Here is an 18,073-nt window from a genome sequence, read left to right as displayed (position 1 = left end):
TTCCTTCTCCAGGGGATCTTCCCAACCCAGGGATCGAACCCGGGTCTCCCACATTGTAGACAGACGCTTTACCGTCTGAGCCACCAGGGAAGTCAACAACAACAAAAAAAGAGTGTGGGAGGTGTCAAAGACACAAGAGCTCTTTGTAGATGCTGTCTGGTTCACTTTGTCCCCAAGTTCATCTTAGAGTTCTAATCGAATTCAAGGCACAAGGCAGAGACATTAGACCTGTGTTAAGGGCAAAAACTGTTGGTAGTCGCTCTTGGTGATGTCAGTCATCAGCTCCTGAGTACATTCTGGAAGCTCCCCTGAGAAAAGTCCTGGGCAGCCTGAGAAGACGGTGAATGGTGGGACCACAGTTTCTGGGGGTAATACTGTGTTGTCAAGAATTTTTCAACAGCCTTTCAAGACACACCAGCACCCAGTCACACAATTCTTGCCAATGTGAACACAAGAGCCAATATGAGCTGCGTTGACCACACAATCTTCCTCAATAAAGATGTGGTCCCCAATATGTAAAGGAAAAAATGCAACCTTTGCTGAATTTCTTGAACGGTGGCCTTAGGACACTCTGACTTTTCACACCACAATGACGTCCAACTCTTAACATTTGTCAGATCCCCTTGGATAATACAGTCATTCATCACAATGGTCTTGCCACTGAGAACGATGTTCTGACTTCCTCACAATACAGACTGGCGACTAACTTTGTTCTCAGATGCCATCTTGATGTACTCGGACTTGTAGAGTGGCTTGCCCAACTCCATGGCCACCAACTCCTCAGCACAGCTCTGGCTCCTGTCAAAGTATGTCTGCCAGTCTTTCTGACTGGAACTCTGGCAACTTCTGGCTGCTCCACCACTTCCGCTCTGGGCAGTCAGTGGTCCTGACCTCCAGTTCTTGTTCAGAGTCTTTTCTTAGGAACAAGTCCTAAAACATAGTTGATTCATTTTTACAATCTTCAGATAGGAATATTCTACTTCTTAAGTTTATTATTAGGATAAATTAAAATAGTGCATATGAAAGCACTTTAAAAATATAGCATGCCACATCAGTGTGAAACATACTTAATTTTATAATTATTTTTGACTGCCACTTTTGTGTCTTGATAAATGTCCATCCTGAAGGCATGGAATTTTAGCCTAGAGCTTTCTGGGTCAATCAATGGTTTCCTTGCACATCAGCCCTGTTCTCTTCTTTCTCCTGTCCTCCCCTGCCCAGCTCTCCCTCCCTTCTCTCTCTTGCTAGAGCTAGGTCACTGGTCCATTTTTATAACAATATTTGCAGTAAGCCCCAGACATACTGTGGAGCAGAGGAAGTGGTATTCACCCAGCTGGGCTCTCCTGACCCTACTGAAGCAGGCTCCCAATCTCAGTGGTAAGGTACCTTTCTAGTTCTGATGCTGGCAAAAAAAAAAAAAAAGTCCCTGCTTCTTTCTCTTTAGGAGTGTGGCTGTGAACAAGGGGAGGCTGAAGAGGCTGGGAATTACTCACATCCTGAATGCTGCTCATGGCACTGGTGTCTACACGGGGCCTGAATTCTACACTGGCCTGGAGATCCAGTACCTGGGTGTGGAGGTGGATGACTTTCCTGAGGTGGATATCTCCCAGCATTTCCGGAAGGCAGCCGAGTTCCTGGATGAAGCCCTGCTGACCTACAGAGGTGAGGGGGTCTGCTCACTCCAGGCTGCTGGAATTCCACAGCAGGAGGAGCAACATAAAGAATGTTAGGAAAGCCTCCAGGTTATCTGCTGTCTGGAGGTCATCTATGTTAAGACGGTTATTGCCTCATTCTAGGACAAGGGGAAAGGAATGGAGCAGTATTCACCTGATAAGTAATTATTGAGGGCCCAACACAGGCCAGGTGCTATTCTAGACATTGTGGTGAAAGATATGGACAAAGCTTCTGGCCTTTGATACTTACATTGCAGTGAAGGCAGAACAATATAAAAAAAAAAAGGAAAAAGAAAACGGTCAGATACCAATCAGTGTAAGGCAGAGATGACAACTGGGATGATGTGCTGGAGTGGCTGACAAGCTCCTACCAGAGTGGTTGAGAAGGCCTGTCTGAGAAGGAAACATTTAAGCTGAGTGACAAGAGGAACTAGCCATGGAAAAACTGGAAGAAGAATATTCCTGGCAAGGGAAGTGTCAACGCACAGACCCAAAGGTGGAATAAGCTTTATGTGTTCAGGAATCACAAGGTGATTAGCCTGGTGGGTTAGGTGGGCGAGTGAGGATGGCAGGGGCCCATTGTGCAGGAAGCTGAGGGCGGGGGAAGGGAGCTGAAAGGCACCTTGAGCTGACCTACATTATGAGAAACTCATTCCTTGAGCTTTGGAGGCAAGACTGGCTGGGGAGGTGAGAGTGGGAATGAGGAGAGCAGAGCTGATGCTATCCCTGCTGTCCCAGTGGGATGATCAGAGACTGTCCACAGAGTTGATGGGCATCGGTCTCGTGAGGGTCTCAACAAGGAGAGACTGGCGTTTATGCAGTGGGGGTGAGTGGTAGCTTAGGATCTGGGGCCCAAAAATCCAGGCTGCAGTCAGTAGTTGCTATGCTGTCTTTATACAAGGAATCACAATTTTCTTACCTATAGAACAAATAGATCTAGTGCTCCTAAAATTACTGTGAGGATTAAAATTGCAAAAAAATGCATATAAGAGCTCATTTAGCACAGAATTGGACCAATAATAAATGTTTTAAAACTTATAGCTATTACTATAATAAATATTAGTCATTATTCCTGGGAGGGACATTTCCTGTCATCACCAACTGGCCAGGAAGGGTAACTTTTAATGGAAATATGTATAATGCAAGAGACACAGGTTTGATCCCTGGGTCAGGAATATCCCTAGAGTAGGAAATGGCAACTTGTTCCAGTATTCTTGCCTTGAAAATTCCATGGACAGAGGAGCCTGGAGGGCTATAGTCCACGGTGTGGCAAAGAGTTGGACATGACTGAGAACACACATACACCCACTTTATGGATCACAGTCTTGTCATGCTGAAGGAGCTTGCATAACTCAATGAGGAGCCATGCCATGTGGGGCCGCCCAAGACTGATGAGTCACAGTGAAGACTGCTGACAAAACACGGTCCACTGGAGGAATGAATCACTCCAATATTCCTGCCATGAGAACCCTATGAACTGTATGAAAAGGCAAAAAGGTATGACACCAGATTATGAGCCCCACAGGTCAGAAGGTGTCCAACATGCTACTGGAGAAGACCAAAGGGCAATTACTAATAGCTCCAGAAAGAATGAAGCAGCTGAGTCAAAGTAGAAATGATGCTCAGTTGTGGATGTGTCTGGTGGTGAAAGTAAAGTCCAATGCTGTAAAGAACAATATTGCACAGGAACCTGGAATATTGAGTCCCTGAATCAAGGTAAATTGGATGTGGTCAAGCAGGACAGGGCAAGAGTGAACATCAACATCTTAAGAATCAGTGAATTAAAATTGATTAGAATGGGTGAGTTTAATCCAGATGACCATTATATCTGCTACTGTGGCCATAAATCCCTTAGAAGAAATGGAGTAGCCCTCATAGTCAACGGGAGAATCTTAAATTCAATACTTGGGTGCAATCTCAGATATCCAAAAATGACAAAATATGCAAAAACCTCAGATACACAGAAACGACAGAATGATCTTGCTTTGTTTCCAAGGTAAAACATTCAACATCATGGTAATCCAAGTCTATGCTCCAACCACTAGTGCTGAAAAAGTTGAAGTTGACTAGTTCTATGAACACCCACAAGACCTTCTAGAACACCAAAGCTCCTTTTCATCATAGGGGATTGGAATGCAAAAGTAGGAAGTCAAGAGATACTTGGAACAACAGGCAAGTCTGGCCTTGGAGTACAAAATGAAGCAGGGCAAAGGCTAACAGAGTTTTGTCAAGCAAATATCCTTTTCCAACAACACAAGAGACAACTATACAAGTGAACATCACCATATAGCCAATTCTGAAATCAGATTGATTATGTTCTTTCCAGCCAAAGATGAAGAAACTCCAACAACCAGCAAAAACAAGACCTGGGGCTGACTGTGGCTCAGATCATGAGCATCTTATTGCAAAAATCAAGCTTAAGTTGAAGAAAGTATGGAAAATCATTAGGCTATTCAGGTATGACCTAAATAAAATCCCTTATGATTATACAGTGGAGGTGATGAATAAACTTAAGGGATTGGATCTGGTAGACAGAGTGCCTGAAGAGGTATGGATGAAGGTTTGTAACTTTGTATGGGAAGCAGTGACCAAAACCATCGCCAAGAAAAAGAAATGCAAGAAAGCAAAGCGGTTTTCTGAGGAGGTTTACAAATAGCTGAGGAAAGAAGAGAAGCAAAAAGGCAAGAGGTAAAAGGAAAGATATACCCAATTAGTCACAGTTCCAGAGACCAACAGGGAGAGCTCAGAAAGCCTTCTCAATAAACTATGCAAAGAAATAAAGGAAAACGATATAATGGGAAAGGCTAGAGATCTCTTCAAGGAAACTACAGCCATCAAGGGAACATTTCATGCAAGGATGGTCACAATAAAGGACAGAAAAAGAGGACTGAAGATGGCAGAGAAGTTGGTGGATGTGGAGTACATCTCTCTCCATGGATACATCAGGAATACACCTTAAGATACAGAAGTGCGTGCATAACACCAGCTGCGAGTGGACAGGAGTACCTGACCAGAGGAAAAGAATATATAGAACCATGCAAAACTTGGTAGGATGAAGGAACTAAGGGGAAAAACAGGAGTGTTAGTAGAACTGGACCTGCCCTCGGTGAGTGGGGGAACTGAAGCAGGGGTCCGATCACACATCAGGGTAGTTGTCTGAGTTGGAGGAGAAACATTTAAGGCTGAGAGTGAAACAGCTGATCTGTGGCAGCTTAAGTGGAATGAGAATCAGACAGTCCTTGCTGCAGCCATACATACCCTGGACACGGATGAGGGTCCCCTGGAAGGCGCAGCTCGGCTGGGAGCTGGAGTTTGGGGAGTGAGCCCAGGGTGAGGGCTGCTGTTGACTGCAGAGAGACAGATTGAGGGGAGGTGAGGGAGGAGATTGTGATGAGAAATGCCTGTGGAGGAAAGCCAGGTGGCCATGGAAGCAAGGCGATACTGCTGAGTCACGCATAGGGGATGGAGCCATCACCATAGCCTCTCTCTCCCCACATGCCAGCATTGGCAGCAGCTGAAGAACAGAGAGGCTGGCCCATCAAACGTCTGATGCACTGAACTACAGAGTAGGACCTCACCCACTTTGCTTCTTTAAGTGACTGATGTGCAGAACAAGAGTAGGACGCCCAGCCAGGGGGGTCCCTCTATGTGCCTGAATGGGCAGAGCTACAAAGAAAGACTGGCCAAAGAGGCCTTCTGATTGCCAGCTACAACATGCTCAAATAAAAAACTCTGATAGAGTCATAACTCCTGCGGCGGAGGCAGTCCGTGTCCCTGCACACTTCGCGCCGCCAGGGTTCCCACAGGCCAAGCAGCTGGGCCACCTTCACACTCAACTCTCACTGGGGCAGAGCTGCCACAGGCAAAAAAAGTCTTGCATCTATGCGTGCAGGGTCACTTCAGCAGTGTCCAACTCTTTGCGACCCTGTGAACTGTGGCCTGCCAGTCTTCTCTGTCAGGGAAGGGGGTTCTCCAGGCAAAAATACTGGAGCGTACTGGCCAGTACTGGTTGCCACGCTCTACTGCTATGGCTGCTAAGTTGCTTCAGTCCTGTCCAACTCTGTGCGACCCTATAGACAGCAGCCCACCAGGCTCCCCCGTCCCTGAGATTCTCCAGGCAAGAATACTGGAGTGGGTTGCCATTTCCTTCTCCATGGAGTGCCATGCCCTCCTAGAGCACTGTATTTCCTGCTGCCCTAGCCACCAACTCCCCTGAGTATCTGGTGCTGCCAGAACCCCTGGGACACAAGCAGCTGCACCTCCTCCACACCTGGCCCTCACTGGGGCAGACCCAAGTCCTCCAGGGAAGCCTCAGGACCAAACCCCAGTGGATGACCCACATGCAGAGGTGGAAATAAAACCCAAATTGAAACCTAGGGGCAGTGTGGCTAAGGAAGAAGACCCAAAACCTTCCCACCAGCTGTACTAGCTGCAGATTAAATCCACATGATCAACTAGGCAGACTCTGTGTCTATGGAATGTATAAATGGTCATTGAGCACTCCCACCAAAGAAAATTCAGTAGTTCTGATAACTGTGGACATTGGAGGCAAGAACATACAGGAGTAGGACCAGATTAGAATCTGAGCTGCCCCCACAGCAGGTCCAGAGATCAGCACAGTGTTGGAGGGCATCCTAGTAGGTGAGGTGGACTGTCACTCCCATCGAGGGGAAGGACTCTGACAGCAGTGACTCAAGAAAAACATTTATTATTTTTATGTTTTGTCTTACTCTGTAGATTCCTTTGTCTTTTTTTCCCCTTTCCACCCACCTCTGTTGCAGTTGTTGATTTTATTGGCACTATGAAATCTAATTAAGATTTTGAGCTTTATTTTTTAATCAGTAACATTTTTGTATTGCTATTATAAACCTTTGCCTCTACATTGGGCTTTTTCAGTTCTGTGGAGTTTTCCTTTTTTTTTATTTTTTCTTTCTTTCTTCTGTTTTTTCTTTCTTTTCTCTTCTTTATAATTTTAATTTTTTAAACCTATTATATTTTTTCTACATTTATTCTTTTGTTTGTCTTTCCTACTGTTCTTTTCCCCTTGCAGTTAATCTTTAATGTATATAAATCTTCCTAATCTACCTCTATTTAACTTTGCATATCTATTCTTTCTTTCTTTCCTTTCCTCTCAACAATTTGGTAGTTTAATTTTCATTGCTTTATTCCCCAATTGGCACCTTGCTTTAGTTTTGTTTTCCAGTTTGTGCTTTAGTTAGTTTTGTTCTTAACTGGTAAATATAATTTTTTATTTCCTTTGTTTGTTGGGTCAATCTACTGTACTTTACTTTTGTCGGTGGACCATTTTCACTTTGCTCATGGGTGTATATGTATATGTGTATATTCCATTATTTTAATTATTTGCCTGATTTTGTAATTGCCATTTGTCTGGGGTTCATCTTTGGTTTCTCTTTTTTGGATATTTGTTTTAATCTCACTTAATCCCATAACAAGGAGAAGGCAATGGCACCCCACTGCAGTACTCTTGCCTAGAAAATCCTGTGGATGGAGGAGCCTGGTAGGCTGCAGTCCATGGGGTCACAAAGAGTCGGACACAACTGAGCGACTTCACTTTCACTTTTCACTTTCCTCCATTGGAGAAGGAAATGGCAACCCACTCCAGTGCTCTTGCCTGGAGAATCCCAGGGATGGGGGAACCTGGTGGGCTGCCGTCTATGGGGTCACACAGTGTCAGACACGACTGAAGTGACTTGGCAGCAGCAGCAGCAATCCCATAACAAACCACTTGTGGAATCTTTGTTCCTAACCAGAAATCAAGCCCAGAGCTTCTGGAGTAGGAGCACTGACTCCAAGACTCTAGACAACCAGAGAACTAACCTTAGGGAGTATCAAATAGTGAGAACTCACACAAAGAAAACCACTTGAATACAAGACCCAGCATTACCAACCACTAGTAGCACCCTGTGCAGGACGCCTCTTCTAAACAACAAACAAAACAAAAATACAAACCCAATCATCAGCAGACAGGATTACCACCTCACTCAGCCTTACCCATCAGAGGAAAAACAAACAAAAACTCAGCACAAATCTCACCCTTTACAAGCTTACACAAACCACTGGACCAACCTTAGGAGGGCAGAAACCAAACAGAAGAAAGAATTCAACCTTGAAGCCTGGGAAAAGCAGACCTCAAACACAATAAGTTAAAAAAAAATAATGAAAAGGCAGACAAATACTACACAAATGAAGGAACAAACTAGAAACACATTAGTCCAAATAAATGAAGAGGAAATAGGCAAACTACCTGAAAAAGAATTCAGAATAATGATAGCAAAGATGATCAAAAACCTTGAAAACAAAATGGATAAAATGCAAGAATAAATTAACAAAGACCTAGAAGAATTGAAGAATAAACATACATAGACAAACAACACAACTAATGAAATTAAAAATACTCTAGAAAGAATCAATAGCAGAATATCTGAAGCAGAAGAATGAATCAGTGAGCCAGAAGACAAAGTGGTGGAAATAACTTCTGAAGAGCCGAATAAAGTAAAAAGAATGAAAACAACTGATAACAGTCTCAGAGACCTCTGGGACAATATCAAATGCACCAACATTGGAATTATAGGGGTTCCAGAAGAATAAGAGAAAAAGAAAGGGTATGAGAAATTTTTTAAAGATATAGTTTGAAATTTCCCCAACATGGAAAAGGAAATAGTCAATCAAGTGCAAGATGCACAAAGAGTCCCATACAGGATAAATCCAAGGAGAAACATGCCAAGACACATACTAATCCAACTAATAAAAACTAAGCACAAAGAAAAAACATTAAAGCAGCAAGGGAGAAGCAACAAGTAGCATACAAGGGAAAGCTCATATGCTTAACAGCTGATCTTACAGCAAAAACTCTGCAGTCCAGAAGGGAATGGCAGGATATATTTAAAGTACTGAAAGGAAAAATTTACAACCAAGATTACTATACCCAGCAAGGATCTCATTCAAAATTGATGGAGAAATAAAAAGCTTTTCAGACAAGCAAAAGTTAAGAGAATTCAGTACCACAAAATCAGCTTTACAACAAATGTTAAAGGGACTTATATAGTCAAGAAATACAAGAGAAGAAAAAAGAGCTACAAAATCAACCCCAAACAATTAAGAAAATGGCAATAGGAACATATATATCAATAATTGCTTTAAATGTAAATAGATTAAATGGTCCAACCAAAAGACACAGACTGGCTGAATGGATACTATATATATATATATATATAAGCTGTCTACAAGAAACCCACTTCAGACCTCAAGACACATATAAACTGAAAGTGAGAGGATGGAAAAATATATTCCATGCAAATGGGAAGCAAAATAAAGCTGGAGTAGCAATCCTCATATCAGACAAAATAGACCTTAACATAAAGACAATTACAAGAGATAAGGAAGGACACTACATAATGATCAAGGGATCAATCCAAGAGGAAGACGTAACAATTGTAAATATCTATGCACCCAACATAGGAGCACCTCAATACATAAGACAAACACTAACAGACATAAAAGAAGAAATTGACAGTAACACAATAATAGTAGAAGACTTTAACACCCTACCCACACCAATTGGCAGATCATCAAAACAGAAAATTAATAAGGAAACACCAGTCTTAAATGACACATTAGATGAGACGGATCCCATTGATATCTTCAGGACATTCCATCCAAATGCAGAAGCATACACCTTCTTCTCAAGTGCACATGGAACATTCTCCAGGATGGACCACATCCTGGGTCACAAATCAAACCTCAGTAAATTTAAGAGAATTGAAATCGTATCATGTATCTTGTCCAACCTCAGCACTATAAGACTAGATATCAATTACAAGAAAGAACTGTAAAAAACACAAACACATGGAGATTAAACAACACATTTCTAAATAACCAACAGGTTACTGAAGAAATCAAAAGGGAACTCAAAAAATTTCTAGAAGCAAATGACAATGAAAACATGACAACTCAAAACCTATGGGATGCAGCAAAAGCAGTTCTAAGAGGAAGTTTATAGCAATACAATCCTACCTCAAGAAACAAGAAAAACATCAAATAAACAACCTAACTTTACCCCTAAAACAACTGGAAAAAGAAGAACAAAAAAACCTCAAAATTAGTAGAAGGAAAGAAATCATAATGACCCAAGCAGTAATAAATGAAAAAGAAATGAAAGAAACAATAGTAAAGATCAATAAAACTAAAAGCTGTTTCTTTGAAAAGGTAAACAAAATTGACAAAACTTTAGCCAGACTCATCAAGAACAAAAGAGAGAAGAATCAAACCAACAAATCAGAAATGAAAAAGGAGAGGTTACAACAGACAATGCAGAAATACAAAGGATTATAAGTGACTTATGATCAACTATATGACAATAAAATGGATAGCCTGGAAGAAATGGACAGAGTCTTAGAAAAGTTCAATCTTTTAAGACTGAACCAGGAAGAAATAGAAATTATGAACAATCCAATTACAAGCACTGAAATTGAATCTGTGGTCAAAAATCTCCCAAAAAACAAAAGCCCAGGACCAGATGGATTCACAGGAGAATTCTATCAAACATTTAGAGAAGAGCTAAGGCCTATCCTTCTAAAACTCTTTCAAAAAACTGAGGAGGAAGGAACACATCCAAACTCATTCTACAAGGCTACCATCACCCTGATACCAAAACCAGACAAAAACAGCACAAAAAAAGAAAACTACAAGCCAATATCACTGATGAACATAGATGCAAAAATCCTCAACAAAATTTTAGGAAACAGAGTTCAGCAACACATCAAAAAGTTCATACACCATGATCAAGTTGGGATTATTCCAGGGATGCAAGGATTCTTCAATATATGCAAATCAATCAATGTGATATACCATATTAACAAATCAAAAGATAAAAACCATATGATCATCTCAATAGATGCAGAAAAAGCCTTTGACAAAATTCAGCACCTATTTATGATTAAAACTCTTTTTGAAATGGTCATAGAAGGAAACCCACCTAAAACCCATTTTTTGAAATGGGCATAGAAGGAACCTACCTCAACATAGTAAAGGCCATATATGATAAGTCTACAACAAACATTATTCTCAATGGTGAAAAACTAAAAGCATATCCCTAAGATCAGGAACAAGACAAGGGTGTCCACTTTCACCACTATTATTCAACATAGTTCTGGAAGTCTGAGCTACAGCAATGAAAGAAGAAAAAGAAATAAAAGGAATCCAGATTGGAAAAGAAGTAAGTTCTCACTGTTTGCAGATAACATGATACTGTACATAGAAAACCCTAAAGATAGTATCAGAAAATTACTAGAGCTAATCAGTGAATTTAGCAAAGTTGCAGGATACAAAATCAATACTCAGAAATCACTTGCATTTCTATGTACTAACAATGAAAAATCAGAAAGAGAAATTAAGGAATCAATCCCATTCACCATTGTAACAAAAAGAATTAAATATCTAGGAATAAACTTACCTAAGGAGACAAAAGAACTGTACACAGAAAATTATAAGACACTAATGAAAGAAATCAAAGATGACATAAACAGATGGAGAAATATTCCATGTTCCTGGGTAGGAAGAATGGATTTTGTGAAAATGACTATATTACCAAACTGCAATCTACAGATTCAGTGTGGTCCCTATCAAATTACCAATGGCATTCTTCACAGAACTAGAACAAAAAATTTCACAATTCATATGGAAACACAAAAAACTCCAAATAGACAAAGCAGTCCTGAGAAAGCAGAATGGAGCTGGAGGAATCAACCTTCCTGACTTCAGATTACACTACAAAGCTACAGTCATCAAGACAGTATGGTACTGGCACAAAAACAGATATATAGACCAATGGAACAAGATAGAAAGCCCAAAAATAAACCCATGCTCCTATGGGTATCTTATTTTTGATAAAGGATACAAGAATATACAATGGAGCAAAGACAGCCTCTTCAATAAATGATGATGGGAAAACTGGACAGCTACATGTAAGAATGAAATTACAGCACTTCCTAACAGCATACACAAAGATAAACTCAAAATGGATTAAAGACCTAAATGTAAGACCAGAAACTATAAAACTCTTAAAGGAAAACATAGGCAAAACATGACATAAATCATAAATCAAAGCAAGATCCTCTATGACCCACATTCTAGTATAATGGAAATAAAAATAAAAGTAAACAGGTGGGACCTGATTAAGCTTAAAAACTTTTGCACAGCAAAGGAAACTATAAGCAAGGTGAAAAGATAACCCCCAGAATGCAAGAAAATAATGGCAAGTGAAACAACTGACAAAGGATTAATTTCCAAAATTATAAGCAGCTCATACAACTCAATGCCAGAAAAGCAAACAACCCAATCAAAAAGTGGGGAAAAGACTTAAACAGGCATTTCTCCAAAGAAGACATACAGATGGCTAACAAACACGTGAAAAGATGCTCAACATCGCTCATTATTAGAGAAATGCAAATCAAAACTACAGTGAGATATCACCTCACACTGGTCAGAATGGCCATCATCAAAAAGTCTACAAACAATAAATGTTGGAGAGGGTGTGGAGAAAAGGGAATGTTCTTGCACTGTTGGTGGGAATGTAAATTGATACAGCCACTATAGGAGACAGTATGGAGATTCCTTAAAAACCTAGGAATAAAACCACCATATGACCCAGCAATCCCACTCCTAAGAAACCAAAATTGAAAGAGACACATGTATCACATTGTTCATTGCGGCACTAATACACTATTACATGGAAGCAACCTAGATGTCCATCGACAGATGAATGGATAAAGAAGTTATGGTACATATACACAATGGAATATTACTCAGCCATAAAAAGGAATACATTTGACTCAATTCTGAGTCAGAACTCTCCACCATGACCCATTGAAGCCTAGCTTGAAGGATTTTGAGCATTACCTCACTAGCATGTGAATGAGTTTAAATGTGCAGTAGTTTAAACATCCTCTGGCACTGACCTTCTTTGGGATTGGAATGAAAACTGATCTTTTCTAGTCCTGTGGCCACTGCTAGTTTCCAAATTTGCTGACATATGGCATGCAGCACTTAACAGCATCATCCTATTTTAGGATTTGATGTAGCTCAGCTGGAATTCCATCACCTCCTCTAGCTTTGTTCTTAGTAATGCTTCCTAAGGCTCACTTGACATCATACTCTACTCCAGGATGTCTGGCTCTGGTTGAGTGACCACACCATTGTGGTTATCTGGGTCATTAAGACCTTTTTTGTAGAGTTCTTCTCTGTATTCTTACCACCTCTTCTTAATATCTTCTGCTTCTGTTAGGTTCATACTATTTCTATCCTTTTTTGTGCCCATCTTTGCATGAAATGTTCCCTCGGTATCTCTAATTTCTTGAAGAGACCTCTGCTGCTGCTGCTAAGTCACTTCAGTCGTGTCCAACTCTGTGCGACCCCGTAGACGGCAGCCCACCAGGCTCCCCCGTCCCTGGGATTCTCCAGGCAAGAATACTGGAGTGGGTTGCCATTTCCTTCTCCAATGCATGAAAGTGAAAGTGAAGTTGCTCAGTTGTGTCTGACTCTCAGCGACTCCATGGACTGCAGCCTACCAGGCTCCTCCATCCATGGGATTTTCCAGGCAAGAGTACTGGAGTGGGGTGCCATTGCCTTCTCTCTAGTCTTTCTCATTCTGTTGTTTTCCTCTGTTTCTTTTCCTTTGTTCACTCAAGAAGGCTTTCTTATGTCTCCTTGCTATTCTTTGGCACTTTGCATTCAGATGGGTATATCTTTGATTTTCTCCTTTGCCTTTCACTTTTTTCCTCAGCTATTTGTAAGGCCTTGATTCTTTAGTGGCTTGCTTACCTACCCCTAGTGACTGCTGGCCCTTGGTAATTGGCCTTTCAGCATTATTGGATCTCAGGTGCCCTCAAGTCTTGCCTGGGTCTCTGACCTGCTATAAGACAAAGATATGGCCTTAACTGGTGCAAAGATATAATAATAAAAGCCACCCCCATCTCATATTGTAAGATAGGACTCCTGAATGATTGAATAAATATCCCTGAAGACTGCTGGCAAACAGATTGATGATAGCCTGGAAGGAGATCTCTAGTGATCCCAATGTGCATTTTAAACAGTTATTAGAATGAAGGCATAGAAGGCATGTTTGTCATTTTTATGAAGGAGGCAAGGTAGAGGGGGAGGTTGGGGAATCACTAATGTATTGAATGGTAAAGTTGAGACTTGCAAAAGCTTCTGTTAGGCTATAAGAACAGGCTATATTTACCAAAAGCATTCATAGGAATTTATACAACTATCCTTATGCTTTAAGAATGCTACAAGAAAAGAGAGACATGACTTAATAGCAGTTTTAGAAGGCTTTACAGGTTTCAGTTGATATAAACAATAATTTGAGTTCATTGTATGACATATCCACCCACATTTCAGGCTCAGATGGCATCAGTGAAGGCCCAGTGCCTACAACAAGAGTAATGAGGGGCCCACTCCACTCTATTTGGGTCATTCCAAACCTGAAATATCTTGTTCCACACTGACACAAATTCCTTTGGAATAAAGCTAATAAATCCAAGTTTGACCTGAAGAGAGTATCCACTCCCCAATCCTTGTACATGTTCAGAAAATGTTTCCACAAGCACAGGGTAGCCTCACTGCTCTGACTTCTGTAATATGGGGACAATGATGCTTGTCCCTAATGTGACTTGAGCATGGATGAATATGAGAGGCAAGGAAGCATACTAAATCCAGCACATCAAAACTTAAAAAAAAAAAAGAAAAGAAAAAAGAGCCTAACTATTGCTGTTCCATCACCATCTGCTGTGTTTTCTTCGCAGGGAAAGTCCTGGTCAGCAGTGAAATGGGCGTCAGCCGTTCGGCTGTGCTGGTAGTAGCCTACCTGATGATCTTCCACAACATGGCCGTCCTGGAGGCCTTGATGACTGTGCGCAAGAAGCGGGCCATCTACCCCAACGACGGCTTCCTGAAGCAGCTCCGCGAGCTCAACGAGAAGCTGATGGAGGAGCGCGAAGAGGACTTCAGCAGGGAGTGTGGGGAGGAGGAGGCGGAGGAGGACGAGGACGCAGGGAGCACGGTGGCAGCCAGAGTGCACACCCTCACCGTGGAGGAGGAGGACGACGCTGCCAGTCACCTGAGTACCTCCTCCTTGGGGAGGGCCAGCCAGGCCTCCAAGCCCCTCACCCTTATCGATGAGGAGGAGGAGGAGAGGCTCTACGAGGCGTGGAAAAGGGGGCAGAGCCTCCCCACGGGCAAGGTCCTGCAGGGCGAGGACGGCGGGTTCTCAGCCTCCTCTCGTCAAGGTGAGGAGCCCGAGGATGAGGATGCGGAGCGAATCATCCGGGAGTGGCAGAGCCGAAATGAGAGGTACCAGGCAGAAGGGCACCGGAGGTGGAATAGGGAGGAGGAAGAGGAAGAGGAGAGCAATGGCAGCTCCTTCGTGAGGAGAAGAAGGAGGCACACGCTGAGTGAGAGCAGCACCTCCGAGAGTGTGAGCAGCCATGACATCCGGGTCCTGAAGCAGCAGCTGCAGGTGAGCAGCCAGAACCGAGGTGGGAGACGCCGCTCTGACTCCATGTCCACGGAGAGCACCTGGGACATGTGGGACCAGAGGCTGCAGGAGATTGAGAAGGAGGCTTCCCGAAAGTACCACTCCAGGAACAAGAGAGAGGAGGTGGACGCCAGCTCGGAGGTGGGGAGCAGGGTGCGGGAGGATGACGAGGAGAGTGTGGCCTCCGAGGCCAGCTCCTTCTATAACTTCTGCAGCAGAAACAAGGACAAACTCACCGCCCTGGAAAGGTGGAAGATCAAGAGAATCCAGTTTGGATTTCACAAGAAGGACTCAGAGGCAGGAGATGGCAGCAGTGAGCAAGGTGCGGAGGAGGTGGAGGGGGAGAAGAAAAACCTCTCTGATGTCAATCTGTCTGCCTACCAGGCCTGGAAGCTGAAACACCAGAAGAAGGTGGGCAGTGAGAACAAGGAGGAGGTGGTGGAGCTCAGCAAGGGAGACGACTTGGCCTTGGTCAAGAAGCGGCAGCGGAGGCTGGAGCTGCTGGAGAGAAGCAGGCAGACACTGGAGGAGAGCCAGTCAATGGGAAGCTGGGAGGCAGATAGCTCAGCTGCCAGTGGGAGCATCCCCCTGTCTGCATTCTGGTCGGCAGCCCCCTCAGTCAGCGCTGATGGGGACACAGCATCTGTGCTCAGCGCCCAGAGCCACAGCTCCCATCCCTCTCAGGCCCTAAGCAAAGTAGGCGGATGCTTGGCTTCCACCCCCACCACACCTCTACCTAACCTGCATGTGGGGCCGGGAGACACAATCTCCATTGCCAGCATACAAAACTGGATTGCCAACGTAGTCAGTGAAACTCTCGCCCAGAAGCAAAATGAAATGCTGTTGTCGCCCCGCCCACCGTCCATTGTAAGCATGAAGGCGGCACCAGCAGGCAGCTGCCTAGGGGATGACCAAGTCTCCATGCTCAGTGGACAGAGCAGCTCCTCCCTGGGTGGCTGCCTGCTGCCTCAAAGCCAGGCAAGACCCAGCTCTGAGACCCAGTCTGTGTTGTCCTCCCATACCATGAGAAGCGCAAGAGCTGAAGGTACTGGGAGCAAAGTGAAGGGGACCAGCAAGCCTATCTATAGCCTCTTTGCTGACAATATTGACCTAAAGGAGCTTGGCCGGAAGGAGAAGGAGATGCAAACAGAGCTGAGAGAGAAGATGTCCGAGTACAAAATGGAGAAGCTGGCCTCCGACAACAAACGCAGCTCCCTTTTCAAGAAGAAGAAGGTCAAGGAAGATGAGGATGAGGATGATGTCGTGGGTGATAGGGATGAGGACACTGACAGCGCCATAGGGAGCTTCCGGTATTCTTCCCGCAGTAATTCCCAGAAACCGGAAACAGACACCTTCTCCTCCCTGGCTGTCTCTGATGGCTATGGAAGTGGCAGCAGAGCTAGCAGAGAGAAGGATAACAGTATTAATAAGTGGCTCAGTGGCCTCAGGACAGAGGAAAAGTCTCCTCCCCAAAGTGATTGGTCTGGAAGCTCCAGGGAAAAGTGCACCCGATCTTCCCTGATTCGGGAGACAGAGTCTAAGTCTTCCAGTTACAAGTTCTCCAAATCCCGGTCAGAGGAGCAGGACACCTCCTCCTACCAGGAGACCAACAGCAACTCGGTAAAAAGCACTTCACGGTTCTCTGCTTCCTCCACCAGGGAAGGCAGAGAGATGCACACATTCTCCAGGGCCATGTTTAGTGAGACCTCAGGCTCCCGGGAGGAAAGCCCGGAGCCCTACTTTTTCCGCCGGACCCCCGAGCCCTCTGAAGGAGAAGAGTCCCCAGAACCACGGCATCCAAATGGGGCCAGATCCAGGGACTGGGAAGATGTGGAAGAGTCATCCAAGTCAGACTTTTCTGAATTTGGAGCCAAGAGGAAATTCACCCAGAGTTTCATGCGATCTGAAGAGGAGGGAGAGAAAGCGAGGATGGAAAAGAGAGAAGAAGGGAGGTTTGCTTCAGGGCGGCGGTCCCGGTATTGGAGAAGCACTGACAGGGAGGAGGAGGAGGAAATGGATGATGAAGCCATCATTGCTGCCTGGAGACGCCGGCAGGAAGAAACAAGGACTAAGCTGCAGAGAAGAAGGGAGGATTGAGCTGGGCAAAGGGAATCTGGGAGAGACTGAGAACACAGGGAGAAGCCTTACAACTTAGCACAGGGCTCAAGACGCACTTAGCCACAGACCACCAAGGGACAAGAATGGGGAAAGCATCATATGGAGGGGCAGAAGTGAAAAGAGCGGCACCAGGCAGGAAGGCACCAGAGGTGGGGTAGGGAGGAAGCAGAGAAGGGGAAGAAGAGCATAAATGTGAGGTCCAAATGAGGGACCAGCTGACACCATTTCTGTTGCCCAATGCTTCTGAACTTTGATGCTTCACTTATATGTTTGATTTTTTTCATCACAGACTAGAGATGAGCTTACAAAGGCACTGTAGTTTGTTGGAGACTCCAACTTATTCCAGGAAGGCTGTGAGTACAGGACATGGTTCTCTATGTAGAGGTTTGATAATGAGACCCAAGAAATCTATCCTGTGGCAAGTCTCACCTCTCCCAGCAGCTGAGTTCTGGTTGTTTCTTTTGAATGTTTTGGATCTCCATTAAATTGATATGTTGTCAAGCATTTCTTCTTCATTCTGGTCACTTTTAACTCTTTGGGTATTAGTGTAAACCCACTTTATGAGACACAGATGTGTTACCAAGAGCCACCCTCACCTTGTGCTACAAAAGCTGTCTCCAGGCAATACGAATATCATCTTATATTAAAAATATTAATATATAAAATATTATTTTAAAATAATATTATTATAAAAACTAATAACCAAGTGTTTAGTTTAGGATACAGT

The 18,073-nt window shown here is 43.6% G+C and overlaps 1 protein-coding gene and 1 pseudogene across 1 annotated transcript in view; one reads left to right on the top strand and one right to left on the bottom strand.

Moving 5' to 3' along the window:
• The window catches only part of STYXL2 (serine/threonine/tyrosine interacting like 2), a 53,083-nt gene extending 35,233 nt beyond the window's left edge, over positions 1 to 17,850 (top strand). Inside the window, exons 5-6 of the mRNA XM_045165976.1 lie at positions 1,445 to 1,662; positions 14,498 to 17,850. Of these exons, the coding sequence (XP_045021911.1) occupies positions 1,445 to 1,662; positions 14,498 to 17,325 (3,046 nt within the window). The 3' untranslated portion in view covers positions 17,326 to 17,850. The remainder of the gene's footprint in view (positions 1 to 1,444; positions 1,663 to 14,497) is intronic.
• On the bottom strand, positions 223 to 767 carry LOC123465867 (annotated as a pseudogene).
• Positions 17,851 to 18,073: the final 223 nt, after the last annotated feature.

This window comes from Bubalus bubalis, chromosome 6 (genome assembly GCF_019923935.1).
Source record: "Bubalus bubalis isolate 160015118507 breed Murrah chromosome 6, NDDB_SH_1, whole genome shotgun sequence".
Taxonomy (NCBI): domain Eukaryota; kingdom Metazoa; phylum Chordata; class Mammalia; order Artiodactyla; family Bovidae; genus Bubalus; species Bubalus bubalis.
Note: the sequence above shows the minus strand (reverse complement) of the source record. Positions and strands in the feature narration are given on the sequence as shown.